The sequence below is a fragment of the Rasamsonia emersonii genome (genome assembly GCF_000968595.1).
Source record: "Rasamsonia emersonii CBS 393.64 chromosome Unknown ctg1118621760095, whole genome shotgun sequence".
NCBI classification, from domain to species: domain Eukaryota; kingdom Fungi; phylum Ascomycota; class Eurotiomycetes; order Eurotiales; family Trichocomaceae; genus Rasamsonia; species Rasamsonia emersonii.
Genome location: NW_013563192.1, coordinates 19,880 through 47,372, shown reverse-complemented (window position 1 = coordinate 47,372; position 27,493 = coordinate 19,880). Strand labels below are relative to the sequence as shown.

The window sequence follows — 27,493 nt, the reverse complement described above, 5'->3', positions numbered from 1 at the left end:
TGCCTTAACCTGAGCCTGTCTCCCTCTCCGCCTCTCCCAGATCCACGCCTTTGTCCTCCAGGGAAAAAAGAAAGATCCCTCCTCGTCCGCTGCCTGTCCCAAAGCCTCGTTACTGTGCCAATCTGCTTTGGTTTTGGGTTCTTGGAATCTACGCCGTCTTTGCAATTTGGATGCCTATCTATTCATTTCAAGACTCCCTTATCGATCCGTCGCTCGGTTGGTATCCTATCCTGAGTGACCAACCTCTTGACCTTCCCAGCCGGCTATCCTTAATTGTCCTCGAGTTCTCTCACGTCCTTTCACGTGTCACACCCTACGGTCTCTGCAGCCATCGATTCGGATACCTTGTCGAGCTGTCGTCCAGATGGCTTCGACGCGTCCTCCGCCTGAGTCGCGGAGTAACCCTGATATCCCTCCGTCATCCGACCGGCCAATGAACCCCTCAAAGCAGCCTGCTGGTCTCCAACCGTCGCCATTGCCTCGCGACCCTGTCGAGAATGTGTCTTCAACTTCAGATTGTGTTCTGAATCCGCCATCCAGCAGTGCTCATGGTCCCTCACCTGTCAAGGGCCGTCGTCGAACAAGTTCTTCTCATCCAGGACAAGGAAAATTGAATTTCGTATCCATCACAGCTCCCTCGCCTCCGATGTTCACAACCGATTCCCCTACCAAGAAACCCCCCTCCGCCGAGAATCATCGTCGAACCCCGTCATTACCTCAGCAAGCTTCTTCTTCTTCTTCTTCTTCCTCCACCCATGCCAGTGCGCCATCCGCGCATACACAGGAGCAACAATTGAAACCAGAAGCGGGCAACGACGACAGCTTTGCTGATTTTCCCGATCCCACGTGCGAGGTTAAACCTCCTCCGAAGAGGACCCTCATGGAGTCCGCTCCATTGAAAGATCGACCTGCGAAGAAACAGAAACGAGAGGAACCATCCAATTTTACGCTTCCTGAGCCTCACGAAATGCCTCCTATCGAAGATGATGGCACCAAGCCTCCTTACAGCTATGCGACCTTGATTGGCATGTCAATCTTGCGCGCCCCGAATCGAAGATTGACGCTCTCGCAGATTTACAAGTGGATCTCCGACACGTTCTCGTTCTATCGATCTGGTGATACGGGCTGGCAGAACAGTATTCGACACAACCTCAGTCTGAACAAGGCATTTGTCAAACAGGAACGCCCGAAGGATGATCCAGGAAAGGGAAATTACTGGGCGATCGAGCCCGGTATGGAGGCGCAGTTCCTCAAGGATAAGCCTGTCCGTCGAGCCACAATGTCAAGTATGCCCCTTCCTGCGTCATCCGGGCAGAAGGAGTCGCCTTCATTTACTCCAAATTCTGGAACAACTATGTGGAGAGTCCCTCCGCCCCAGCCTTCATCCAACCAAGCTTCCCAGGCCAGCAAAACCCAGGACCTATCCTCTGACGCGACCCTACCTGCTTCGGATCCTGCACTTCAGGATGACAGTGGCGATGAAGGCGTCTGCGTTGCGGCCTCTCAATCTCAGGTCCCCCGTTCCTCCCCCCCTCAGGTCATCCATTCGTCTCCCCCTGTCGCCCCCCCACGTTACTTGCGCCAAGGTACTCCGCCTACTCCGTCCCGCCCGACCTCGTCTTCGGCAGCTGCTCCACGCTCACGGAAGCGCCCCTCTGTTGCCATGAATGACAGCGGTTACTATTCTTCACTCGAATCGTCGGCGCTGAGGTCCAACAAGGCTGGCCATATCCTTACCTCGGATTTGGATATCGAACCACCCCGCATTAAACGTGGCCGTGCGGAAGAAGAGATTGCGCGTATCCGGAGCTCCTCCCATGACATCAGTCCTAGCCATTCTACAGCGTCGAAGAAGGATCCAGCTCCTGGGGCCGGGTCTTCTCCTTTCCGTGGAGAATATGTCAGTCTATTGCCTCCTCCAATCACCCCGGTGATCAAGTTCAAGAAGCCTACAAAGCCGCCGCCATCGCTTTCACCAAATACCAATCTGCGTAATCACCGGAGAAAGATACAGCAGATGGTGAATTCTCCGATCAAGAGCCTTGGATTGACTGATGAAGACCTTCCTTGGAGTCCCGCCTTCAATATTCAGGACGAGACATTCACGCCGAATGACAATCATAATGTGCATTTCGATATCTTTGCCGATGAGACCGGCGAGAATATCTCCACTCCAGTCTATAAATCTCCCACAAAGCGTTCCGGCAAACGGGTTTCAGGCGAGGGGACGGAGGCTTCAGACTCTGTACTAGCTGATATCACTGCCGCAAGTGGCAATAAGCAAATGGGTCCTGTGTCTTCGAACAAAGCTAAGAGCCTTGATCTCCCGGAGTCTCCATCTAAGATGCCAGAATCCGCCCATTATGTCGATGCTGCAAATGATGACTTTTTCTCGTTCAGTCTCTTCGATGACAGCCCTGGCGATGTGGATGGTGTTGACCTTTTGCAAGGGTTTCAGAAAATTGGTGGAGCGAACAAGGATGAGTCTACCTCCAAAGGACATGGACTCCATTCCCACCTTACTCCTCACAATAACACTTCTTTCTTCTGAAAGGTAATTTTTTTTGCCTCTTCTTCGAATCTGGTTCGTTTGATGACCAGTATACTATTTCTTGGAGGGTTGCAAAGAGGGCAGTCAATGGTTGGAGCGTCATTTCTGATCCTTCTTTTGCCATGGCCTCCTTTTGATATTCAAAACGGAAATCGGGCGCTTCACAACACGATTTGGGAAAGTAATTCTTGATGCTTTTCAATATCTTGCCTCCTATGGCTTCATGATTATCTTGTGTTGGGGTAACAAATGTTTGGAGTCTTTAGGAGGGAAACTGGTTTTAGCATTGTCAGGTCTGTTTTGAGGGTTAATTGCTTTTTGTCATGAGTGTGGGACGTTCAACTTGTCACGATCTGATGAACCATGTTAAGATGTACATGACCAATGCGATGTCTCTATGAACTTTTGACCTGCCTACTTGATGTTTAGCACAAATGACAGTGATTGATCACAATCGAACGCCTTGAACATTATCTCAGCTCTAACTTTTTTTTTTAACCTTTAATTCCCTCACACTCCAAAGGACCCGTAATAGAATGGCCATTATTCATGAATGCTAGGAAGGGTATCAACTCGCCATGTAGTGATAATGACAGATATTTCGGGTAATATGACAGTCCCAGACATATCCACACTTGACTTCCTGCGCCAGACGCCCTCCAAATCACATAGTAAAAAGAGAATTTGCCCCCCCTACTATGACCGATAACTCTGGTAGTCAACACAGATAATACCAAAAAGCGTACAGGATGCACGTAAAACAATGCTGTAAACCACAATACCGAGATATTTCCGATTCATAAGGTGGGCCCATCCGGAAGGAGCAGTTCGGATCCTAAAAAAAAAATGAAGGAGGCAATTTCTAGTCACTGCTGGCGCAGCCCCTGCAACCGCAATTTACGCATTGAATCGCCTGCTCCTCCTTGAGTTGCGCTTTCGGCACTCGGCAAATGCAAGTCGCATTAAAGTTGGTCTCCTTGGTTTGGATGCAGCGAAGGCAACAGAGCTGGAATGCCATGGAGTTGTTAGCCCAGTGTCCAGCAAGGAAGGAGGGAGAACATAAGAAGGATAAAACGTAGAAAGACGGGGAAAAAAAATTGCTCATAGAAACAAATATATGTGGGAATACCTTTTCGTAACCCTGTTTCTTCCACTTTGCGATCAAGTTTGCATCAGCATAGTTGTTTTTTAATAGCCAGTCGTACAACTCTTTCGATATAGCTTGTTTCACATAATACAGGTCATATATATATCTTGATCCTGGAGGGTCCACAACAGTTAGTACCTGATTCTGTCAGAATAGCAAGAAGCTTATGTGTAATAAAGCTACAACAAAGAAGGGAACTGGAGTGTCGACAAATGGCAACTCACGTTGATGGCTGATCTGAAAGATGGGCCATAAGACCTCATGCTTCTTCTTCCCTTCATGAGAGGCATTTTCTGCATCTTTCATCTTGTTGCTGAATTCTAATAACGTATCTTCAATGTCATCGAAGCCGGCTGGCGGGGGTTTGCGATTGCGGGACGTCCGGATTGGAGGCATTTTGCAGATTGCAGGTTTCGGGAAAACAAATAAAAAAGGGTAAAATTGGTACAGCGGGCAGATTAAAAGAGATTCATTTGTCTCTGGAACAGAAACAAAGCGCTGATATGTCTTGGGAGCTGTATTGTTCTTTTGAATCCAAAATGCCCGCTTCTTCTGCGGCGGCGGCAACGTCCATGACTAACCAGGCAACGCACTGCCCAGGCTAACTGTTTTTCTGCCGCTTGACACCGCCTTTAATTGACCGTCCGTCGGGATTGCAGCTCACGACGTCAGTATACTACTTCAAGATCTCTTGTCTGTCTGTTACGACTACGAATCGAGTCCAAAAAATCCCCTCAGAAGCTTATTCCATACTGAAAAGTCCGATTTTATTACTTTTACGTCAACATGGACGGCCAGCCTCAGATCGACATATCCAAGCTTAGCGCTTCGGACCGGCAGGAATTGAACCAGTTTTTAACAAATGAAGCACAGAGGACAAATATCCAGCAGGGTAGGATGCAAACAAGCCAATCTTTCCAATTGATTCCCATGGTCCCCGTCTAATTTTTTTCCCCCCACTTGATTCGACCACTTTGGGTCGTTTTCCTGGTGCGGAGTTCCTCGCTGACTTCTGTTTTTCTGCACATCGTCTAGCCGTTCACCACCTTTCCGATATCTGCTGGAAGAAATGTATCACTACGATCAAATCCGGTCAGCTTGACCGAACAGAAGAGACGTGCGCCCAGAATTGCGTGGAGAGATGGATGGATGCCAACCTGGCTATCTTGAAGCATCTGGAAAGCCTTCGTGGACAATAAATTTCTTTCCGTCAATGGCAGTTCTTAAGCTCTCCTTGTCGATGGACATGAAGAAGATGAGATCGTTTCGTCATCGGGGACCAAAATGTTACTATAGGGGAATTGGCATTCGTATGGGATTCGACCAATTGATGCGGAGGACGGAGCACTTCGGAAACATGTAATTCTATTTACTTTTTTTACTGTATTATCAACCCGACCTAGAATGAGCCCCATAAACTGAATACGTCTGGAACAATTTTTTTTCTTGGAAGAATCATTTAAACTTCGTTGTAGTTTTGGCGTTTTAGCCGTGACTGATATTTTAGATGAACCACCTAATGAACCATCCAGACCCAAGGAAATTTCTTTTTTATTCTTTAGACAATAGCCAGCTTGGTGGCCGCAATATCCAGAGCATCCACATCAGGAGTTAGCCGACAGAAAGCCTTCTTCTTACCATCGGGTCTGCTCAGAAGTTAGCTACAAACACAGAGAATTACAACAACCGCGTTTGGATCGTCTCCTTTCGTACCTGATGAGCGTGTTGACCTTGACAGTGTCAACATCGTACAACTTCTTCAGAGCCGCCTTGATCTGCCGCTTGTTTGCCTTCACATCCACAATGAAGACAAGGGTGTTGTTCTCCTCAATTTTCTTCATGGCACTCTCGGTGTTCAGGGGGTGGATGATGATCTTGTGGGCGTCGAGGCGAGGCTCATGAGGAATAGATTTGCGGGGGTACTTCGGCGACCGGGAGAGCTGAAGGGTCTTGGGACGGTGGAACGTCGTCGAAGTGCGAATCTTGCGCGACTTCTTGGAGTGGATCTAGAAGACAATCTCAGCATTGAATTCAGGCATGAAAACCGCGGGGTACGATTGAACATACGCCAACTCCCTTGAGGACCGCCTTAGCCGCAGCGCCAGCCTTGTCGCTGGGCTTGACCTTGGTACCTGCTTGGAACAATAGGTGTCAGTTACTGTGCCGCTGAAAGGATCGCAAATAGACGATTCCGAGAGCCACGAATTGTCAAGATTTAAATTCACTCCACAGGTCACGCCGCGGAAGGTGTATAGGCTTTTGATCAGGTGCATATCTTGATATGCGGGCATTTTCGACGGCGACGAGATTTCCTGCATTGCGAACGGCTCCGGGAAAGACATCTTGACAATTCCTGGTAGACAAAAAGCAGGCGAAGAAATTTCAAGTAGTCATTACCTTTCTTGTTTTCCCCCTTTGGTGCCATGGCTGTCGTAGGCGTTGTCGAGATGGTTGTCACGGACTCAAAGTGTCGAGAACCCGAATTGTTGAAGTGCACTCGCTAAGCGAAAACCCTCATTCTGCTGTGTGGGTCACCTGACTTAGATAGTTCTAACAAGCAGAGGCGGTTATTGCTCGAGGTCCCTCACCGCCCGCGGACCCAAAGTTAAAACATTAGGGTTCTGCCGCATCCGATCGCAGGCAATACTCCGTAATGACTTGTAGAAACGTCGCAGATGCCATAGATCTTATTGGGACGGTCTTCCTAGCATGACCGCAAAGAAGCAGCGCTCTAAGCGCCCTTTGCTGCTCTCCAGCACTCGTCCGCCGCTGATCAAGAAAGCGAAGCCTCCGTCGTTGTCCTCAAAAGCAACGCGGAATCTAATCCGCTCTCACCATCAACTTCTCAAAGCGCGCGCAAAGGCTTTGGCTGCTGGAGATTCCGACCTAGTCAAAAACATTGACGCTCAGATTGAAGCAAATGGCGGTTTGGAAAGCTACCAGCTTGCCAGCAGGACGGGGCAGTCGGTTGAGCGAGGAGGAGACTCGAGCACTGTTCTCATTGACTGGATCCATCCCATTTTGACACAACTCAGAGGTTCTTCTTGTAAGCTGAGGGTCCTTGAAGTTGGAGCCCTCAGCACCAAGAATGCCTGTTCCAAAGATCGCTCCCTTGACGTCACAAGAATTGACCTTCATTCTCAAGAACCTGGGATTTTGCAACAGGATTTCATGGAGAGGCCTCTCCCCACAAGCGATGAAGAGCGCTTTCATCTGATCAGCCTTTCGTTGGTATTGAATTATGTTCCTACCGCTGCCGGGAGAGGAAATATGCTGAAACGATGCACTGCCTTTTTAACAAAGGTCTTACCTCCTGACTGCCCTCTAACCGATTTTTCTCCGTGTTTGTTTCTTGTGTTGCCTGCTGCATGCGTCACCAATTCGCGGTATCTCACCAAACAAAGGCTGCAGGACATCATGGCATCCTTGGGATTCAGTCTACTGAAGGAAAAAGTGACAGCGAAACTTGTATATCAATTGTGGGAGTATGACGGCAGTTCAAGTCATGGACATAAAAGGTTTAGAAAAGAAATGTTGAATCCCGGAAAGTCAAGGAACAACTTTTGCATTACCCTCGATGATAGTATGTCGACGATGGGTACGAACAGATGATCACTTGTATTGATAACAAAGATAAAATATAGTCTAATTGGCAGAAATGCTTTCTTTTGGTAAGAATGCCCATACTGTTCCAATGATCGCCATTATCGACGACATAACCAGGAGCACCCAGTCTGCAATTCTCTCTCCAAGAGGGATCTCCTTTCCGAAAATCTTCAGATAGAATGCCAGCGGCAATATGATACATATCGTGAAGCACAAGCAGGATCCCATCAATGCCATAATACGGTCGAAAGATGGAAACACGATCGAGATGAAGACGATTACAATCACAACGAAAATGCGAACCGCGAACCTCGCCATGCGGATTGCCGTTTTCGTGGATCCATTGGCCTGGAGGGAAAGGAAGTCGTTTTGTGAGTTGAGGCCACAGAGGATTTCAACAGTAGCTATGAGTGGTCGGCAGCTGAGGGCGTTGTTAGCACTTTCGTCAGGTCCATCTGACCAGGCCGGCAATACATACTTCAACGGTACTTTCGTAATCGGAATAATCGCGATGAATATAATAATGCAGATCGACAGACCACGAGGATAGCCGGCAGTCAACAAAATGTTGGCGGTGATCTCGTCACGAACCGCATCTCCAAACATCAACCAGCCAATGACCGCCATGGCACAATCGAGTGAATACTAATTCGGAAGGTGAAGTTAGAGAATGAAGTTCTCCTAGGAAATGGCCGTCTTACAGTGAATATGTATGTAGCCAGCAGACTTCTCCCGTACTTAAAAGGATGTCTCATGTCTCGATAGATGTTTGGGAAAACACCATGGCCGCCCCAGGGAGCTATGCAGGAGTCAGATACCCTCATCCCCGTTTTCTTCTCTAGAATTGACTTACACATAATGAGCCCGAAGCTGAGTGGGACAGTGGCCCAATTATCCGGAAAGATCGAAGTTCTCGCTGGTTGATGCAGCGAGCCAGGTGAATTTGGTTTAATAAAGCCGTCGATGACCACTATCATGACAACTTCGACGAGTTAGTACAGTTGGCAGAGGTGTAAGAGAGCACTCCAAAAACTTACTCGCAGTGCACGATAGTATACCAAGGACACTGGTTACGCTCAAAAATCTCAGAGGGACGAAATTCAGCGGGATCAAAATGATTCCACAGACAATCTTCCACTGGACAAGGCTAAGTCCAGGAATCAACGCATCAAGACTGTCGGCGAACAATACCACAAGCGCGACACATGCGCCTACAAGTTCCAAACAGAAAAGAAGGCTTGTAATGATACGGGCCTGACGTCCAAAGCTGATATACGCCAAGTCCGCATATGTTACCAGGCTATAGTCAACATCCAAGCATTTTGCGAGAATTTTGGCGGTATAAGCTGTGGATACTGCCGCAAAGGCTAGAAATAACAGCCCGATAAGCCATCCAGCGTGCTTAATCCCCAGGGGAAGACTAAGCAAACCGACGCCAATCAATACGTTGACTGAATTGAAGATGGTCTGCGGGACAGTAGACTTCCCAACGACGACGTTTTGCTTCGTCCCGTCTTCACGTTGTACTTGTCTAATGAGTAGTGGTTCGCGATCTGTATCCTGATCTCCATCTATGGACTGCTGCTGCTCACTGTGGAGTTGAATTGCACGTTGCCGAGTTACGTCACTTACTCGAGACGAAATCGTGCCGTAAGACGTTCCAAAACTCCTGCTTAGGGATGATGTCTCATGGGTACCAAGGAGTCCAGTATCCGGGAAATCTCTCCTTGAGGGTCCCGCTAGTGAAGTTTCATGCCTGTCATCTTCAATGACACCATCTGACTGTGTCCTTGTTAAGCCAGGATGCCAAGGTAGAAGTGGCTGTCGCTCCTTGGGTTCTAGGTCCTTATAAGCGCTACTGGGACTAGCAGCCTGGGAGGCGTCGGGTCCGGCGAATATGAAGGAGGGTCGGCGCGGTACGACTTCTGGAAAAGATGCTGCTCTCTGCCACGAGCGTGCAAAATTGTCGATGCTGTTCACTCCGCCTGCATTCCGAAAACGCATGGAGATCGATGACGTCCTAGACGTTTGGAACAGGTGTAAGCGGCCAAGTCAGAGACCTTGAAACGACATGCAGCCCTATGGAGGGTCACCTTTGGAGAGCATCAGAGTTCGACTCAAGACCATTCTCCAGGGTGTCGTCGTCAAAATTATTGGCAGATGAAGACGGAGAGAAACGACCGGGGATCCATGAGGCCATATATGAACGGACAGATCCTTGGCTGAATGAACGGCGATATTGTTCCTCACTTGAACCAGAGGTTTCCCTTCTTTCCGTACGCGACATTGGGAACAAAACAGTAAGGTCGATGGAGACCAACACAATTAAAGCAGACGTCGGACAAGGCGGAGGTTTCCAAGGGATGGCAAAAATACTGTTTTAAGACTCAACTGCTCCTGAACACCTCAATTGGTGTGGCCTGGACTTCAGATCTAGAATGATCTATGGGATTCGGAGAGTTGAATTCAGTTTATCCAGAGTGGAAGGAGAGGTCAAGATAGACGCCAAGTAAGTGTATGGCAGTGTATAAGCTTCATTGGAATCTCTGAAAGACCGTGATGACCGGAGTTGGTGCCATTGAGGTTGGATTATTACAAGTGTTTGTGGGAGACATGTTTAAAGGTATCTACCTAGGTAACCTCTCCATACCCACCAGACCAGATAACCATAGATCTAGGTCACGACTAGCCCTCATGGCGGGGTCACTGATAAGCAGTCACATGATCTAACACAATAACCAATGTGTGAGCACTGGGCTCAACCCTCGAAGTAACAAAACACAAATACTCCGTACTCGAAGTTGCTTAGACACATATAATCCATATATATAAAGAAAATACGTAGGGGATTTCGGAAGACATTAAAGTACACCGTGTGATCAGGGCTCTGCGCCCCCCAGGAAATAGTAGCATTTACCCACTTTGCTTGTACCGGACCAGAGATACTCGTAACTCTCAATAATGTTTCCTTGTTGAGGACAAGAGTGTAGCAGCAATATGGATGGCTAGTTGACCACAATGATATGTACAATATTATTATTCTTATAGACACACCACACTGGGCATAGTATGGGATGGAGGAAGGGTGAGTCAGTGCTACCGTGGCACAGTATTATTAGCCACACGGAGTGACTGACCAATCATCTCCCACATCTATGATTATATCAGCGCCCGTTGCCTGACGATGTTTTTTAACCCCCACAGCATACCTTGACGAAAATTACTGAACAACCCCGCTGACTGGAGTTGAAGATAGGATCTTGCTCAGCCTCATCTGTCCTGAAGCTATTTCGATTTATCCTTTGACTGGATAAATTACAGGACTGACAGAGTAGTCCTTTACCTCAACGAGCAAGGCTTTCATCAACCCAGTCACACGTCGTTGTCGCCCAACATGAGCACGACTCAGGCCAACGACGCGGAGAAGAACATCGAGATATGGAAGGTGAAGAAGCTGATCAAGCGGCTCGAGGCAGCGAGAGGAAATGGAACATCCATGATTTCTCTCATTATCCGTGAGTATCCCCTCTTTCAAACTGGCCAGCCCCAATGCGGCTACTAACTGGGCCTCTACAGCCCCAAAGGACCAGATTTCTCGAGCCGCGAAGATGTTGGCTGAAGAATTTGTAAGTTGCTCCCCCCTTGCCACACCACATTGACCGCATGACCTAACTGTTTAAAGGGCACGGCATCAAATATCAAATCTCGTGTCAACCGTCTGTCAGTTCTGTCAGCCATTACGTCTACGCAGCAGCGTCTGAAATTGTACAACAAGGTCCCTCCGAATGGTCTTGTCATCTATTGTGGTGAAATTATCACAGCGGAAGGCAAGGAAAGGAAGATCAACATTGACTTCGAGCCGTTCAAGCCGATCAACACGTCTCTGTATCTTTGCGACAACAAATTTCATACCGAAGCTCTCAGCGAGCTGCTCGAATCTGATCAGAAGTTCGGTTTTATAGTCATGGACGGCAATGGCGCACTCTTCGGAACGCTCAGTGGCAATACCAGAGAGATCATCCAGAAATTCACTGTCGATCTTCCCAAAAAGCATGGTCGTGGTGGTCAATCCGCGCTACGTTTCGCTCGTCTCCGAGAGGAAAAACGCCACAACTATGTTCGCAAGGTTGCTGAATTGGCAGTTCAAAATTTCATCACAAATGACAAGGTCAATGTTGCTGGGTTGGTACTTGCTGGATCTGCAGACTTCAAAAACGATCTCAACCAGTCGGACATGTTCGATAGTCGCCTCCAGGCGAAGGTCATAAAGGTTGTTGATGTTTCATATGGCGGTGAGAACGGCTTCAACCAGGCCATTGAACTTGCCTCTGAAACTCTGGGAAATGTCAAATTCATCCAGGAAAAGAAGTTGATCGGAAAGTACTTTGAGGAAATTAGTCAGGACACCGGCAAAGTTTGCTACGGCATCGATGACACACTCAAAGCAATGGAATTGGGTGCAGCGGAAACTCTGATTGTCTACGAGAACCTGGATATTACCCGCTGGGTTCTCAAATCCTCTAGTGGTAATGAGGTCATCCTTCATACCACCAAGGCTCAGGAGGCAAACCGAGAACTTTTCATGGATAAGGAGACCGGTCAAGAAATGGAGGTTGTCGAGCAGACTTCGTTCCTGGAATGGCTTGCTGAAAAGTACAAGGATTTCGGAGCTACATTGGAATTCGTGTCCGACAAATCCAGCGAGGGAAACCAGTTCGTTAAAGGCTTTGGTGGCATTGGGGCCATGCTTCGCTACAAAGTCAATTTCGAACAGCTTGCCGATTATGATGACGATGATGAATTCTATGACGGTATGTCAAGCTCCTAACCTCTGTCTCAGGTGGGCCAGCGCACTGACAGGGACTTTAAATCTAGATTGACGGTTTTGTGACCTCGCAGAGAGCGAGGATGAATGCCCAGAAGTCCCCAAGGTGGATGTTCTGACGGCTCGCCGCGTAGAACGCAAGAGCGGCGCCAATCAGAGCTTCAAGGCTACTTGCACGCCATCCAGAAGCCTTGGTACTCAGAGCTCCACGAAGCTTGTCCGAGGTTTGCCGCCTGTCTCGGTGATATTCAGGAATTTGGCAAGACGCTGACTGTCTGAAGGGCCATCCAAGCTCCGCATTGTGGATACTTGCACCGGCATCGCGTGAATAACCTGGACCCCTGTTTTCCAATTGCCTAGAGAATTGAAGAGGCTAGGGGATTGCTCGGTCATAACATGTTGGTGTCTGCATACAACTACCTATCTTATAGGGACGGACGAATCAGGTGACAGTTTGGGTTGCTGTTGTGAAGCAGTCACTATTTAGTGTATCGGCGCAGTTTCGTGCTTCTTATTTGTTCTGCTAGTCGCTCATTTTAGAAGAACATGAACCTCTGTTTCACTCTTTATCACTGATCACAATGGATTCTTATCTATTGTTCTCTTCTTATAGACATACAAAGTTTAGGCATGGTGCAGGAGCTCGGATCGAGACCCTACAGGCAATTTACACCAGAAAACAAGCTTTGAAGTGTCCTTGCACTTCGAATTTTAGATAATACCAACGAATAATTATCAAGGGATGCAAATTTAGCTGCTTTTTCTGGATACTATTTAGATGAGCACTCAACCTGTAAAGCCTCGTCCTAGGATGACGGGATAAGTCCGTCCTTCCAACTCCCCAGGTTTCTGCAAGCCTTTGAGATTTTGCTTAAATCCTCGAGTACTCGCTTCATGGAATCGGATGCGTGGGCACTTGGAACCTGTTCACATTCAACGAAGAATATATACTGCCAGGGGCGTATCAGGCTCGGTCTGGAATTGATGCTAGTCAGATTCATTCCGTGGGCCTTGAAGATTAACAGAGCATCTGCTAGCGCCCCTGGTGTCGAATGTTCGATCATGAAGGATATAAGGGTCTTGTATTTCGTGCACGGGCTGTCAGGTACTTCCTTCTCCATCGCGCCGCTTGCCAGGTGAGAAGACACATTGTCCGTCCGCTCCGAGCGGACATTCCTCAGAATGAGAAATCTCGTTGTATTGTCGGCTCTATCTTCGATGTTTGTTTCCAAGACCTCAGCCCCATGATACTCTGCCGCAAATTTGCTGGCAATTGCTGCGGTGTGACCGGACGTATCTTTCGAGACAATCTCCGCGGCCTTGGATGTTGAAGATACATCCTGCCTCTCGACACCTCTGAAATGGCTGGAAAGAAATGTTTCACATTGCCCCCAAGCCTGGGGATGCGTGTACAGCTTGGTTATAAACTGATAGTTGTTTCCACTTCCTGATAGAGTTGCATTCTTGTGCGCCAGAAGACAGTGGTGGACGGTCAGGAAATGTTCACCACAAACAGCTACATCGCTGTATAAGCCTTCTCTGTCGGCGAGAAGGTCTAGGGTTTGGACAACAGAGCCATTGGTCGAGTTTTCGAAGGGGATTACCGCATACTCAGCCTCGTTATTCTGAACGGCGGAGAACGCGTCGGCAAATGACAAGGAAGGCGAGAGCACCACCGAAGGACCAAAGGATTCTAGGGCTGCCTGATTCAATTGTCAGTGAATAGACTAGCATAAGAATAGACTCAATGATTTGGATTTCAAGCTTACGGACCTGATGCGAAAAGGAAGCTGCGGGGCCAAGGAAAGTAACACGAAGCCGTTCCATTTTCCCATAAAGACTGCTCCCTAAGGGGCACAAGACATGGACGCTATTGATACCTCTCGTATAATACGCCCCAGCATTCCATCAAGACGAGGATCGATGCAGATGAGAATTCTTTTGTGGGCGATGCTAACTATTATGCCCAACATGACTTCGGCATCTTCAATGTAGGACGGAAGCAAACATGACAAACATTCACTGTGCTGCTTGACAGAAAAGGATCAACGTAAGTGTTGGATTATGTCTATATTGGTAAGGTGTACATTTTCATCTACCAGGACCCAGTGATGCAAATGGCGGCAAGATTTCGCAACTCATTATGCCTTGGGAAATTTTCTACAGGCATATCGCTGGCTTTCAGCCGCACAATCTCATCATCTGTTCACAACCATTTACTTCATGATCTGACAGCGCGTCGTCTTCCTCTAACCTATGACTACCTGTCTCCGCAGCCATCTCATCTCTTGGACCTTTCTTTAATGGATATTCTTCCAGAGCTGCGGCCCCCATCATCGCCAGAGAATAGCCTCTCAATGACCCTTCCATCAATCTGTCAACCGCGCCGCATGGCAGTAGGTCATCACTTGATATATTTCCCACCCCAAGTCACATTATCGCAGTTACTGCCAGATGGCACAGACATTCTGCATTATCCCGGTGAACCTTTTAACCATCGCTTGTGGGCTGGTGGTAATATTAAGTTTCCACCAGAAGGGGGCCTTTTGCTGAACGGTCAACGTGCAGTCTGTGTTGAGGCCATCCGAGATGTGACGGTCAAGGGACAAGAAGGAGAGGAAAAGGTCTTTGTTAGCATTGAGAGACGCTTTGCACCTGTGGAAGAGGGGGAAGACGAGCAAGCTATCAGACGCAGGGTCCTTGAGAACAATGAAACCAATTCCGAGGGCAGCATTCTCACTGAACGAAGAGACCTAGTGTTCCTGCGAGAGCAGACATCGGAGAAACTTGAGTCTGGTGAAGTTCTCCATACAAGGAACAGTAGGCTTGTAAAACGTATGTACCATCGATCTACATTCGCTGAAGGTACTGACATGAATTTGTTCCCTGCCAAAGCACCCTCAAACCCCGAAATTAGCCGTAGGATAATACCTACAAAGGCCTTACTATTCCGTTACTCAGCCCTAACGTTCAATGCTCACTTGATTCATATCGACAAGGAATACACTCGTGATGTCGAAGGCCATCCAAATCTCCTTGTACATGGGCCCTTGTCTTTGACGCTTATGCTCACCGTCCTTTCATTCCACCTGGCCAGAATGGGACGGGTGATTAGAGAAATCGAATACAGGAACCTTGTTCCCCTTTACGTCGATGAGGAAATGAGGATATGCGCCAAAGCAAAAGACAGCCGTGGTGACGACTCCTGGGAAGTATGGATTGAAGGACCGAGCGGCGGACTCGCCGTCAGAGGCACAGTATGGACAGAAAATGCGCATTCATAGAGTTTCGTTCCCAAGAACAGGAGTTTTATGTGTCTGCAGTCACCCTTCACCCGTTGGGTACACGACTAGGCTTACACTGATGTGACGGTAGATATGATGAGGGGATATGAAATTCTTAGATGAGCTACTTTTACGAAATATTGTATTAGCTGTTGAATTGTATGATAAACTCGAAACAGTCACTATACTTACGAAGGAAACTCCCCTGTAGACTGTGAATACAAGGAAGATATCCAATTGATAGAATTTGATCTCTCACTATACTGTTACTACATAAGAGAGAAATTAATGACGGCCATCCGGCCTCAAAGACCATACTTACTATCCACTCTCGTAAACCCCTAACAGGTGATTGTTCCCAACCACTTGCTAGGATCCTTTGTCGGACTGATTAGGTTCTTTGACTTATCCCCTGATCCGTTTCACTCGTGGTATTCGCCTTGGTTTGATCACTTAGAGACCCGCGGATGGTCCTATCATTTTCAATGCAAGACCAGGAATGATGAACGTCTCAGCCTGAAAAGTTGCGGTGTGCGAGTTGCACCGACATTTCAGTGAGAAGCAGACTACTTGAGGCCGAACCGAAGCAGATCAAGAGAAACAATTAAATTAGCTGAAGCTCATATCAAACTATAAGGAACGAAAAGGTGGAAAACAGACAAGGGCCCGGAGAAACTTGAATTTCCGCGTTCCTCATGCAGTGCCCAGAAACGGATAGAAACAGACTAGCGGCGTTCAACGTCTCCCAGCTACTTATGGAGCCACAGTTTTTTTTTCTTTTCCTTCTTTTTCAATCCCTCGGGGTCACTGCCTGACACCCCAGCGCCCTGAAGAGAGCGCCAAAACATCACAACTTTCAAGGATTTATATTTGTCTTTGGTCAAAAATGGATGCTTTCTGGTCTGCTCCGCCAGTTTCCAGGTACGGGTGCCTGCTTTACTGTCTTGGAAAGCTGGATATCTGACAACAGCCATCGTGCAGGACTCTAACTGCACTGACTTTCGTTCAGTCTGCGCTAGTATACGGTGGCCTGCTTAGCGGTTATCGCATCATCTTCAGCCTGGATTCAATTCTGAAATTTCCTCCGGAACTATGGAGACTCGCTACTCCTTTTTTCCTCACAGGACCCCAACTCAACTTCCTGTTTGATCTGTACTTCAGTACGACTAGTTGATGCCTCCTGACTGAAGTCTTCACTAATTGAATGCAGTATATACCTATGCAAGCGCCCTAGAGACAGGCTCACCACGTTTCATCCTTCCAGGCGATTTTTTCGTCTATGTGCTCTTTGTGGGCACAGTGATTATGGTAAGTAGCAGCATTCGCTACGCCTCTTCCGCCACAAAAGCACATGCCATGTCTTCACATTACACATTCGAAGTGGATAAAAAGAGAAATAAAGAGTTTGCATGTGAGAGAGGAAACTACAATACAGTCATAAATACTACTCGCTGCTGTGTTCGCTGCATGCTATAAAGCATCCACCTCACATATCTGCCCGCCCAGCATCTCCTAGCTGAAGCGGTTCCTGGGAGTGAGGGAGATTACCCTTGCATCTCGTACAGCTCCTATCTATGTCAATCCTAGGAGTGTATGTGGTGCAAGAATGGTGGGTTATCCAATTGGGATTAGCCATGTGTGGGAAAACAATCTGCGCATGGTGGTTATGGTGCCCTACATTTAACATCTCATTACACGAATTTGTAGCTTTCCTTTCCCTGCACATCTTTGTGTTAAACACATACCGCTACTTGATACTGGATCAGTGTACTAACTCAACAAAGCTCACTGCAGGCTGTCTGCTTGGCAGGTTGATATTTACTTCTGCTTTAATTCTTGCCTTTATCTATACATGGGCACAAGACAACCGTGGCAGAAAAGTCATGTTTTTTGTAATCCAGATCCCGGCTGAGTGGTTACCTTTCGCTATGCTTGCTGTCACCTTGGTGATGCATGGATGGGGAAGTGTGATGAGTCAGGGCACGGGTATCCTTGCTGCGCATTTATATGACTTTCTAACACGTATCTATCCAACCTTTGGTGGTGGAAGAAATTACATCACCACACCTGCCTTTATTCAGAGGATATTCGATGGTCACCGTGCCACTTCTCGCACTTATGGCACAGCCTATCGCCCAGGACAACAGTCGACACAGGGCTCTTCAAGTGGTTGGAGCTCTTCTTTCGGAAGCTCATGGAGTAGTAGAGGTCCTGGCAGACGGTTGGGTGGCGACTGAAGCACAAAAGCAGTATGTAAATTTCTCAGAAATAGTGAATGAAAGAGATCGTCTCAGACGTAAATTCATCCAGAGTTAAAATCTCTTGCACTCAGTATATCTCTTGTTTTCGATTAAGTTATTATGTAAGTGTGGGCGATAAGTAGAAAGAAATAAACTCATACTATTCAGAATACAAATTTTCAAGCAACTCCGATAACTGTAGTTATTGTCTTAATGCTGTAACTTCTCAAATCGGACGTTGTATCATCTACTTTGTATGGTACCGAGGTGCCTAAGGCACATATGATTCTGCCTAAGAGGAAGACTAGCGTGCCACCTGGAGTAGTTAGAATTTTTGTACTAACCTGTTTTGTCGGGTCAAGCTCCATCCGCACTGCAAAATTTCCCTTTAATTTTTCCTCCAGCATCAACGACTTTCAACTGGCAGCGCATTCCCTGTTCGCGCCCTCTGCAGAACCAGTTGCACTGTCGTGCAGACTGTTCAAAATGGTGGCTTCCGCATCAAAAGAAGATGTCGATTTTAGCATCAAGCCTGAGGCGGTCACGCCCAGCATTCCCACCTCGGAGTGGCCGCTGCTGCTGAAGAATTACGATAAACGTGAGCATCTCGATGGATTGTCCCTATATTATGTATATCCGTCCTCCTAACTGAGCTTTAGTTCTTGTCAGAACTGGCCACTTCACTCCAATTCCGGCTGGTTGCTCCCCTCTCAAACGGGACCTGAAGTCGTACATCAGCTCTGGCGTGATTAACCTCGACAAACCAGCGAACCCGTCAAGCCATGAAGTTGTCGCTTGGTTGAAGAGAATCCTTAGGTATAGTTTCTTTTTTTACCCGCTTCCTTGGTTTACAGGCACACACGAGACTAACATTGCGGGTAGGGTTGAAAAAACTGGCCACAGTGGTACTCTTGACCCCAAAGTCACCGGTTGTCTGATTGTCTGCATCGATCGTGCAACTCGCCTTGTTAAGTCGCAGCAGGGTGCCGGAAAGGAATATGTCTGTGTCATTCGTCTCCATGATCGGCTCCCAGGTGGCGAGGCCCAGTTTGCGCGGGCCCTTGAGACACTGACTGGGGCTCTGTTCCAGCGTCCACCTCTGATCTCAGCTGTGAAGCGTCAGCTCCGTATCAGAACGATACATGAAAGCAAGCTTTATGAGTTTGACAATGACAGACACCTGGCTGTTTTCTGGGTCAGTTGCGAAGCAGGCACATATATTCGAACCCTTTGTGTCCATCTGGGCTTGCTTCTCGGTGTTGGAGCACACATGCAGGAGCTGAGACGTGTTCGCAGTGGAGCGATGGATGAGCAGGATGGGATGGTTACTCTTCATGACGTCCTAGATGCTCAGTGGATGTGGGACAATCAGCGTGACGATTCTTACCTGCGGAAAGTGATTCGTCCATTGGAGAGTCTGCTCACCACATACAAACGGATCGTTGTGAAAGACAGTGCTGTCAATGCTGTATGCTATGGCGCGAAGCTCATGATTCCTGGTCTGCTACGTTTTGGTAAGTCTAGGAGACTCGACCCTGATTCATGTCATGCTAATTCTCCGCAGAGGCCGGCATTGAAGTTGGTGAAGAGGTTGTGCTTATGACAACGAAGGGTGAAGCAATTGCTCTGGGGATTGCTCAAATGTCGACTGTCGAGCTCTCGACCTGCGATCATGGTGTGGTCGCCAAGGTCAAACGGTGCATTATGGAGCGCGATCTCTATCCTCGTAGGTGGGGATTGGGACCGGTGGCCCTTGAAAAGAAGAAACTGAAGTCTGAGGGCAAGCTAGATGTCAGTACTTCCTCACGTTAAAAAAGTTTAGCTTCTGCATAACGTTTGCTAACGTTTCTCTCCAGAAATACGGCCGACCTAACGAAGCTACTCCCGCCAAATGGAAGAATGAATACAAAGACTACAATGCTCCGCAAGAAGACACTGCCGCGCAACAGGTGGCGGAAACTACGTCCAAGGAAGAGGCCGTTCCTGCTCCGGCAGCTCCATCAAATGGTGCACCTTCTTCTCCACCATCTAAAATGGAGGTTGAAGAGCCCAAAGAGGACGACAAGAAGAAGCGCAAGCGACACGAAGGTGAAACCCCCGAGGAACGTGCCGAGCGCAAGCGCAAGAAGAAGGAGAAGAAGGAGAAGAAAGAGCGGCGCAAATCGAAACAAGACAAGGATGAGAGTGATGACAGTGACTAGGCAACTCAAGACAGTGTGGCGTCGGCCTTTCATCGTGACACGATATGATTCTGAGTTTTTGCTCCCATTCATGTTTTCCAATCGTTTTATCCATCTGAGTATTCTGTATCATATTTGCCTCTGGCTGGAGTCTTGGTTAAAAAGGGACGTTGTTATCTTCGTGGGACAATTATTTCAGCTTAGTTGCGAAAGGAAAAGTGGATGTACCCTCAAATATTCGAACTTTGCTTCCTGAAAAGGCAGTGCCCAACTAGTATAGTCCATTTTAAAATTAAAATAGTATAAAATTTACCATTCTTTGACTAGAAACATACATTAACTCCCTGGGTTGTACTCCGTGGACATAAAGTCACGTTTTTGCCATGCATGAATGTTGATGTCAGCAGCTGGCTGGAGGACTCCGGGTCTCCACATCATCCCCTCACACCTCCAGCTTCTCCTCACCCCTCGTCGCACCACCATCCCAGCTGTTGTGCAGTACAGTGACACGGGAAGAATATTTGGGCTGCTCATAATTTATTGGCATACCTGTTGAAGTGCGCCTTCTATTGTGTCGTATTATGGCTGCGGAACTCAGCTCAACAAAGCTTAATGCTGAGAGTCACCTTCTCTTAGTATGCCTTCCCTGCCTCGCCCCTGTTACAAGCATTCCCAGTCTAACTGCAATAATTAGGACCAACCACTCCTTCGTCTTCCTCATGAGCTGGCACGACGGAATTTCAAGACGGTACAGCGGGTTGTCGAGCGCGAGAAGGAATACATCCTACCAGAGCTTAAAAAGGTAGCCAATGGCTCCCTCACTGGAACCCAAACTACGGAGCAGACTCTCGCATCTCTTGATGCCATGATTCGCCGCATGCAAGGCTTGAAAAGGAAGATGGAGAGTCTACAGGAAGAGGAGAAAAAGATCCAGAGTCAGTCGAGGAAGCGTATTCAGCATCTACAGGATCTTTATAAGATACAGAGTTTGTCGGATGTGAAATACGACGAATGGTCGAGAACACGGCTAAATCGATTGCTGGTGGACCATATGCTCCGTTCTGGTTTCTCGGAAAGTGCGAAGCAGCTGGCACAAGAGAAAGGGATCGAGGATCTTGTGGACATCGATACCTTTGTTCAGTGTCAGCGGATCGCGGAGAGCCTGCGTCGTGGGGAGGCAAAAGAGGCGCTGCAATGGTGCGGGGAAAACAAAGCAGCTTTAAAGAAGAGCCAGGTATGGCGAAATCTCTCTTCTTGCTTTTATGAATACTGACGATAGTTGCTAATCGGCAAATAGCATAATTTGGAGTTCGAACTACGACTACAACAGTACATCGAGATGGTCAGGACGGGCCAGAGAGAGAAGTTGCTTGAAGCAATGCAACATGCAAAGAAATATCTATCGCCCCATATGGAAACCCAGGCTCAGGAAATCCACCGAGCTGCGGGTCTACTGGCTTTCTCCAAGGACACGGATGTAGAGCCTTACAAAGTAGGTCCAAGTGTCTTAGAGAATGACTTGAATGGGTCATTCGTCTCCTGGGAGACGACGTAACATATGCTAACGATGATCTAGTCCATGTATTCACCAGAACGCTGGAATTATCTGTCTGATCTTTTTGTTCGCACCCATCATGAACTTCTATCCCTACCGCCCCGCCCTCTTTTGCACATTGCCCTTTCCGCCGGCCTGTCTGCCCTCAAGACACCTTCCTGCCACTCGGCTTATGCTTCCTCGAGCTCGAATTCAATGTCAGCGACCACCTCGGTTTGCCCGATCTGCTCCACCGAGCTAAATGAGCTGGCCCGTAGCGTGCCGTACGCTCACCACACGAAGAGTTCGGTGGAGAGTGATCCAATGATTCTGCCAAACGGGAGAATCTATGGACGGGAGCGGCTATTAGAAATGAGCAGGAAGGCTGGATTGGAAGAAGGCAAGGTAAAAGATCCAACAACGGGCGAAGTGTTTGACGAGCGGGAGATAAAGAAGGTCTATATCATGTAGAGAACGGTCACTTGGGGTGTCTTTTTTTTTTGCAGCTCAAGGTTACAAATCTCGCATTATCATGACACTAATGGCCATAGTAAATAATATAATACACATTGATTAATCGTCATCGTCGCTGCTATCCTCTCTTGTTCTCTTTCTAGCTCCCATCAACGGATAATTATCTTCTCCCTTGACCTCAAACACATACGTTCTCGCCTCTCGATCCTCCCCTTTCCATCCGCCTCCCGTCCGACCGCTGCGACTTTCTACTACGCCAAGGGTCCGGGCGTGCGAGTAGCCTGGGTACGACTTCCAGGAGAAGCGGAAACTGGTGACGACCCGCAGGCCAGCATGACGCGCGAGATCTTTGATGTTCCATAGCGTGTAGGGTTCGCCCTCGAACAGAGTCACCAGGATTTGACCGCGTGTTTTTGGTATCGTCCGTGTTCTGCTTTTCTCCTTTGTTGTCTCCTCTGTTGTGTCGCTATCGCTGAGTTCCGACTCTGTATTATAGCGATCGGGATCCTTCTCCCCTTCGTCTGAGTCGGTGTATCGGTCATCGTTATCGTCATAATCATCGTCATCATCGGCCTCAGTTGGAACCGATGTCGACAGCAACGGAACACAGGCCTTGAAGAACGCCACGAGGAGTTCCTGGTTCGCACGGACCTGTCGATTCACGTCCGTGGAGAGTCCCCCGACATGCGGGAAATTGAAGCAGATGATATCCCATGGCCCTCCTTCTTCACCGTTACTACCGGTGGTAGTAGTGACTCCCCTATCATTACTATTCCCGCCACCCGCAGCAGCAGGATTCCTTTCTTTCTTCTTCTTCTTCTCCTTCCGATTCCGGAAATCCCCTGGCCTGGGAAACCCACGACGGACTTCCTTCCCGCCACCAGCAGCGGTGCCCAGTTTCCGGGCGTCAACCGAGAAGAGAACCTTGCGTCTGTAATTGCGACTTTTCTCACGGACGAGCTTTTTACTGTTGCTCGCGTCGTCATGGTCGTCACCATCATCTTTCTTTACATCTTCTGAAGATTTCGGTTGAGGATTCTCTTCTTCCTTCCCGGCCGGTTCATCTTCTTCCTCGACAGGACCTCCTTCCTTTTCGCTTTTGCTTTTGCCTTCGCCAGCGAAGGCGTCGAGAGACAGGAACTTGTTGATATTCTCCTCTGCCTGAGGGTACTTGGAATGAAGGACATCCTTGGAATCGTAGCATGTTGCAAGGATATATCTGCAGCGATGATGCTCTGCCAACGAGCGAGCGAATGAAAAGTCACCTGGGATGAGACAGTCAGTGCTCGAATTCGGACATACAACATCAGGCATGGAAAAAAAAGGGGAAGGGAGAGAGCGATAGATAAGAAATCCCAAGTGTATTTTTTTATAATAAATAGCATGCTTCAAAACAATCCAATTCTCACTTCCAACTATTATTAATGCGATATTTATGCATTATGCATGATGTAATTAATGAATTGACTTGGCTCAACTCGACTCGACTCGACTCACCTTCACCAATCAACAAAATCCGATCATTCCTCCCAAACGGAACGGTAGGAAGCATATGTTGCTGTTGTTGCTGATGTTTCCGCGGCTGTCCTCCCTCCTGAACCGCTTTGGTGTTCGTCGTCTTCTGTGATGACGAGGACGATGATATCGTCGTCGACAGTCTAGAGAAAGAGTGCATCTTCTTTTTCTTCTTGCTGTTTATGTCTTGATGGGTATGGATGGCGATGCCTTTCTTCTTTGATTTCGCCATTTTTCCTTTTCCTTTTTTTTCTTTTCTTTTTCACCTTTCCTTTCACCTTTCTTGTTTGTGATGATTTGATTGCACTTGATGTATTGATATCGTTGAGTTCATGTACATATAATTTGGAAAGGTGTGTGCAAAAATGAATACATCGTGTGTATGAATATCTTGTGATTGATTTTTAAGGTGTTTACCTAGCTAGATCCTAGGTTAGATTTTCTTGGGATATCCTCACCGCTTAGAAGGAACATAAAAAAAAATACAAATACACTATGACAGCCTTTCCATTAAATTACTTCTTTTAACTCGATTATTCTGCTCTCTATGTATTATTTTTCAGTTTTCCTTTTAAATAAACTCAGTCATATATATATACATGATCGAACTAGAGCCAACATAACATCCTCGTCTACCTGATAAAGTTCACCCATAAAACCAGCACCGAGCCGAAACAACAATCCAGAAAGAATCGCTTCCAGGCACTTTACGCCCGAATAAAACACATACAACAGTAGATAGATAAAGGAAGATGTGCGCCGCCATCGTCAAAAGGGTGTGCAAGACGAGGGCATGGAAGCGGATAACAAATAAGACAAAACATCCGCTTCTACTGGCCTCTATGGGTAGTAATAAAAGCCGTGTAGCGAAAATCCAGAAGTGTGGTTAAAATAAAAAAATGAGAAAGATCGATGGATTCGTGCAGACCAAAAGCACTGAATCCTATGGGACCCGCTCAACACCATACACTTCTTCGACACTCGTTCACGACCTCAGCGAGTCTCTCATACTCTGGCTACTCGCACTGACAGGGACAGGTGGGTTCGTGGTGGGCAGGATTCCAGTCTTGGGCTTGGCGTTTTGCTTGACCTTGGCGATTGCGTATACAACACCGCTAATAAATCCAACCACGATGGCGGAGACACTGGGAACGGTGACGGGAGCATCGAAGAAAATAAGGCCAGACAGCGCAATAGGGAGTTTGTTCAAGGCTCCCACCATAGAATAGGTCGTCGACGACGTAACACGGACACACCACGCGGAAGTATAGGAGATGAAGACGGACGACAGACCGGAGAGGACCATGGCCATGAAAATATTGGTGCGGTCGGCAGGGGGGAAATTCCGGTTGACGTTTTCGCTGGACCAGTCTTCGACAACGAGGCTAAAAACGATAAGGACAGGGATAGAAAGGAGGTTGTTGTAGAACATGGCTGAAGAATTTGTTAGAAAACAGGATGGTCTTTCAATGCCACGAGGCACTTACTATCGAAATCCTTGAAGTTCGTCAACTTGATCCGCTTCCGCATGCCGAGGACATATGACGAGGTGCAGAGACAGTTAATCAACATCCAGATATAACCGGCATTCAGAGTGGAGACCTTTGCGGTCGCATCAATGCTGGTCTCGACGGCATGTTTAATGTCGGCCCACGCTGCGATGATGGAACTGAGGACCATGAGACCAAAGGAGAAGAGGGTAAGGCCGGTGACCGAGCCCCCAAACCAAAGGACCTCGCCGTAGGCGATAAGAATAATGGTCAGGTTCTTGAAGATCGTATAGACAGGAATCGACAGATACTGAAGAGCCTTGGAACCGGTGTAGATCATGCCGATAAGAAGAAGCGTGATAGGGAACCCTAGACAGAGGAAAGACCAGGACGTTAGGAGCTGAAGAACGCGCCATTCAGACCGTTCAGGGACAACCAACATTTTTTGGCCTCATCCGAGCTGAAATCACGGAACGTTATAACACCGGCGGCCTTGCAGGTCTGAATTGCAACGACGCAAACAATGGACTGTAGTCGAGATTCGCAGTTAGCACTGGTATCGGCATTGCGACCCCTTTAGATCGATCGAGGAAACAACGCACCTGAACACAAAGCAAGAAAAAATTCAGGTTGAAGTCCAAGCCCGACAAAACATATTTGTTCATCACGGTCATCAAAATCGACGACCCACAGTAGGCGAGCACTGGGAGAATCGGATTGTTGGCCAGGGAGCTGCTGGAGAAACTGCTCCTAGGCGCAGGGACCGAGGCGGGCTCGAAATTCTTCGAGCCCTGATCCAGCTTGCTCATCTCAACGGTGTAGTCGTCCGTCTTCTTGCCTTCCGCCATTCTCGCGTAACTTTCAGCTCAGACTTCGCAGACTGCGGTGACGCGGCGAGTCGGGGTCACAGAAGGCGTCCGATACGGGGAGCGCGTCGACGAAATTGGCTCGCCGCAGAGAACGAGAAGACCAGCAAGCGGGAAGCAAGGAAGAGAAAACAAACGTGGAGAGAACAGCACGGTCTTTTAGAAAAGGGTTCCCGAGAAGCGAGGGAGGCCTTAGTAAGGAAAGATAAGAGGGAGGCGGGAAGAAGAGGAAGGGGAAAAACTAAGGAGCCCGAATGCGGCTGTGAAACGGGGCGAGCAGAATAACAATAGTTCAGGCCAACTGGAGATGGCCGATGTCACCACGCTCTCCCTGTCCCCATTCAGCGCTAGCGAGGCCAGAGGAAATAAATATTCCAGTTACAGTTAATTAATTCCAGGAATCAGGGGAGGCTGCAATCATGATCGTGATGGTAAATAAATAACAGGCGACCAAGCGCTCTGACATGCCCACGAATTGTCAGTATTCTCCATGTAATCCATCCTACGTCGAAACCTTTCATGCCTTGATGCAGGTTTCATTTGGTGTTTTCCTAATGATTTTGTTGGCCGATCCGCCGTCGATTGATTGATTACCATGTGGGATCTCCACACACCAGACTAGCAACTTCAACGCGACAGTAATCCTAATATACTATCACCGCCCGAACTCCCAATCCCCACGTTCTCTCTAAAATCCCATTTCTTCTCCTGTATATGAATAAAGAACGCATTCTATAGCTTGCCCAGGCCACAGTCATGTCATCCGTTTCGACGACACCGCTCGATCCCAAAGTCTCCGCGATCCTCGATCAGAAGAACCCGGCAGACAATCCAGACGACCTCGACGAGGACGCCCTCTTCGAGGCCCTCGAGAAAGAAGACGATTCCGCCTACCGCGCGCATCGGATCGAGCAGCTCCAAAGCGAACTAGCATCCGCGAAAGAAGCCCTCCTGCGCAATTCATCTTCTGGGACCAACCCCGCTCAGGCCTTGTATCCCACCCTCCCCGATGACCAGACCCTTCTGGATCTGACCACGAACTCTTCGCGGTGTGTGGTACACTTCTCGCATCCGGACTTTGCGCGCTGCAGTGTTATGGACGAGCATCTTCGGATACTGGCGTCGCGGCATTATGAGGTCCGATTTGCCCGTGTCGATGTGCGCAACTGTCCTTTTGTCGTCGAGAAGCTCAACATCCGCGTTCTGCCGTGCGTAATTGGGTTTATTGACGGCATCACCAAGGAGCGGATTGTAGGTTTCGAGGGTCTTGGTGGCGGCCAGCGAGATGGGGTCGACGGATTTCAAACATCAGAGTTAGAGAAGAGACTCTTAAGGAACGGCGTCCTTGTTAGAGAAAAGCTGAGCCATGGAGGTGGTGGAGGGCGGCATAACCAAAGTAGCGACAGTGAAGACGACAAGGAAAGAGGGCGAGGGATTCGCAGCGGAAATGCTAGGAATAAGAATACAAACAAGACTGACGATGATGACGATGAAGATGACTGGGACTGAGGAGAACTCAACAACTATAATGCAGCCGGAGCGTAGGATGGAAGTCTGGCATCCAGGATCATACATAAATGCGCAGCCTCAGCCGGCATCTATGGATAAGTCCTTGACATGTTGTGTCCCGAGAGGCAGTCCTGAAGATCAACATCTTTGGTACCTGAGATGCACAGCTGCATTGCACCTCCTAACGACTGTCCATTGTTCCTCGGGACAAAGAAAAGGAGATGTCTATTAGAGCCCTCAGTCAGAACGGCTGAGAATTCGCCAGACCCATT

General features: G+C 48.1%; 12 protein-coding genes across 12 annotated transcripts; 7 read left to right on the top strand and 5 right to left on the bottom strand.

Annotated features, from left to right (window-relative positions):
• Window positions 1-364: 364 nt before the first annotated feature.
• T310_4122 (Forkhead box protein L2) lies at window positions 365-2,551 on the top strand (the record flags this gene model as incomplete). The annotated part of the gene is made up of 1 exon (XM_013473007.1): window positions 365-2,551. The coding sequence occupies one exon, from the start codon at window positions 365-367 to the stop codon at window positions 2,549-2,551; it is 2,187 nt and encodes a 728-aa protein (XP_013328461.1).
• Window positions 2,552-3,413: 862 nt separating this feature from the next.
• T310_4121 (Uncharacterized protein) lies at window positions 3,414-4,094 on the bottom strand (the record flags this gene model as incomplete). The annotated part of the gene is made up of 2 exons (XM_013473006.1): window positions 3,414-3,772; window positions 3,923-4,094. 2 exons carry the CDS (start codon window positions 4,092-4,094, stop codon window positions 3,414-3,416), a joined length of 531 nt encoding a protein of 176 aa, XP_013328460.1.
• Window positions 4,095-5,256: 1,162 nt separating this feature from the next.
• On the bottom strand, window positions 5,257-6,040 carry T310_4120 (60S ribosomal protein L23; the record flags this gene model as incomplete). Its single annotated transcript, XM_013473005.1, has 3 exons — window positions 5,257-5,344; window positions 5,412-5,704; window positions 5,831-6,040. 3 exons carry the CDS (start codon window positions 6,038-6,040, stop codon window positions 5,257-5,259), a joined length of 591 nt encoding a protein of 196 aa, XP_013328459.1.
• Window positions 6,041-6,584: 544 nt separating this feature from the next.
• T310_4119 (Transporter) lies at window positions 6,585-9,308 on the bottom strand (the record flags this gene model as incomplete). The annotated part of the gene is made up of 6 exons (XM_013473004.1): window positions 6,585-6,911; window positions 7,009-7,062; window positions 7,386-7,949; window positions 8,006-8,103; window positions 8,158-8,286; window positions 8,342-9,308. 6 exons carry the CDS (start codon window positions 9,306-9,308, stop codon window positions 6,585-6,587), a joined length of 2,139 nt encoding a protein of 712 aa, XP_013328458.1.
• A 1,390-nt stretch (window positions 9,309-10,698) lies between these two features.
• Window positions 10,699-12,616, top strand: T310_4118 (Eukaryotic peptide chain release factor subunit 1; the record flags this gene model as incomplete). Its single annotated transcript, XM_013473003.1, has 5 exons — window positions 10,699-10,819; window positions 10,881-10,930; window positions 10,987-12,115; window positions 12,204-12,353; window positions 12,561-12,616. The coding sequence occupies 5 exons, from the start codon at window positions 10,699-10,701 to the stop codon at window positions 12,614-12,616; spliced, it is 1,506 nt and encodes a 501-aa protein (XP_013328457.1).
• Window positions 12,617-14,100: 1,484 nt separating this feature from the next.
• On the top strand, window positions 14,101-15,413 carry T310_4117 (uncharacterized protein; the record flags this gene model as incomplete). The annotated part of the gene is made up of 3 exons (XM_013473002.1): window positions 14,101-14,120; window positions 14,173-14,179; window positions 14,232-15,413. The coding sequence occupies 3 exons, from the start codon at window positions 14,101-14,103 to the stop codon at window positions 15,411-15,413; spliced, it is 1,209 nt and encodes a 402-aa protein (XP_013328456.1).
• Window positions 15,414-16,299: 886 nt separating this feature from the next.
• T310_4116 (Centromere/microtubule-binding protein Cbf5) lies at window positions 16,300-17,650 on the top strand (the record flags this gene model as incomplete). Its single annotated transcript, XM_013473001.1, has 5 exons — window positions 16,300-16,334; window positions 16,395-16,573; window positions 16,624-16,824; window positions 16,979-17,004; window positions 17,180-17,650. 5 exons carry the CDS (start codon window positions 16,300-16,302, stop codon window positions 17,648-17,650), a joined length of 912 nt encoding a protein of 303 aa, XP_013328455.1.
• Window positions 17,651-18,139: 489 nt separating this feature from the next.
• On the top strand, window positions 18,140-19,854 carry T310_4115 (Pseudouridylate synthase family protein; the record flags this gene model as incomplete). The annotated part of the gene is made up of 5 exons (XM_013473000.1): window positions 18,140-18,251; window positions 18,313-18,469; window positions 18,536-19,167; window positions 19,218-19,444; window positions 19,510-19,854. 5 exons carry the CDS (start codon window positions 18,140-18,142, stop codon window positions 19,852-19,854), a joined length of 1,473 nt encoding a protein of 490 aa, XP_013328454.1.
• Window positions 19,855-20,414: 560 nt separating this feature from the next.
• T310_4114 (uncharacterized protein) lies at window positions 20,415-21,838 on the top strand (the record flags this gene model as incomplete). Its single annotated transcript, XM_013472999.1, has 4 exons — window positions 20,415-20,468; window positions 20,528-21,067; window positions 21,131-21,325; window positions 21,410-21,838. 4 exons carry the CDS (start codon window positions 20,415-20,417, stop codon window positions 21,836-21,838), a joined length of 1,218 nt encoding a protein of 405 aa, XP_013328453.1.
• A 102-nt stretch (window positions 21,839-21,940) lies between these two features.
• T310_4113 (uncharacterized protein) lies at window positions 21,941-23,588 on the bottom strand (the record flags this gene model as incomplete). The annotated part of the gene is made up of 2 exons (XM_013472998.1): window positions 21,941-23,256; window positions 23,339-23,588. The coding sequence occupies 2 exons, from the start codon at window positions 23,586-23,588 to the stop codon at window positions 21,941-21,943; spliced, it is 1,566 nt and encodes a 521-aa protein (XP_013328452.1).
• Window positions 23,589-24,341: 753 nt separating this feature from the next.
• On the bottom strand, window positions 24,342-25,694 carry T310_4112 (Golgi GDP-mannose transporter; the record flags this gene model as incomplete). Its single annotated transcript, XM_013472997.1, has 3 exons — window positions 24,342-24,790; window positions 24,844-25,123; window positions 25,449-25,694. The coding sequence occupies 3 exons, from the start codon at window positions 25,692-25,694 to the stop codon at window positions 24,342-24,344; spliced, it is 975 nt and encodes a 324-aa protein (XP_013328451.1).
• A 437-nt stretch (window positions 25,695-26,131) lies between these two features.
• T310_4111 (NTP binding protein) lies at window positions 26,132-27,221 on the top strand (the record flags this gene model as incomplete). Its single annotated transcript, XM_013472996.1, has 2 exons — window positions 26,132-26,143; window positions 26,451-27,221. The coding sequence occupies 2 exons, from the start codon at window positions 26,132-26,134 to the stop codon at window positions 27,219-27,221; spliced, it is 783 nt and encodes a 260-aa protein (XP_013328450.1).
• Between the last annotated feature and the right edge of the window lie 272 nt (window positions 27,222-27,493).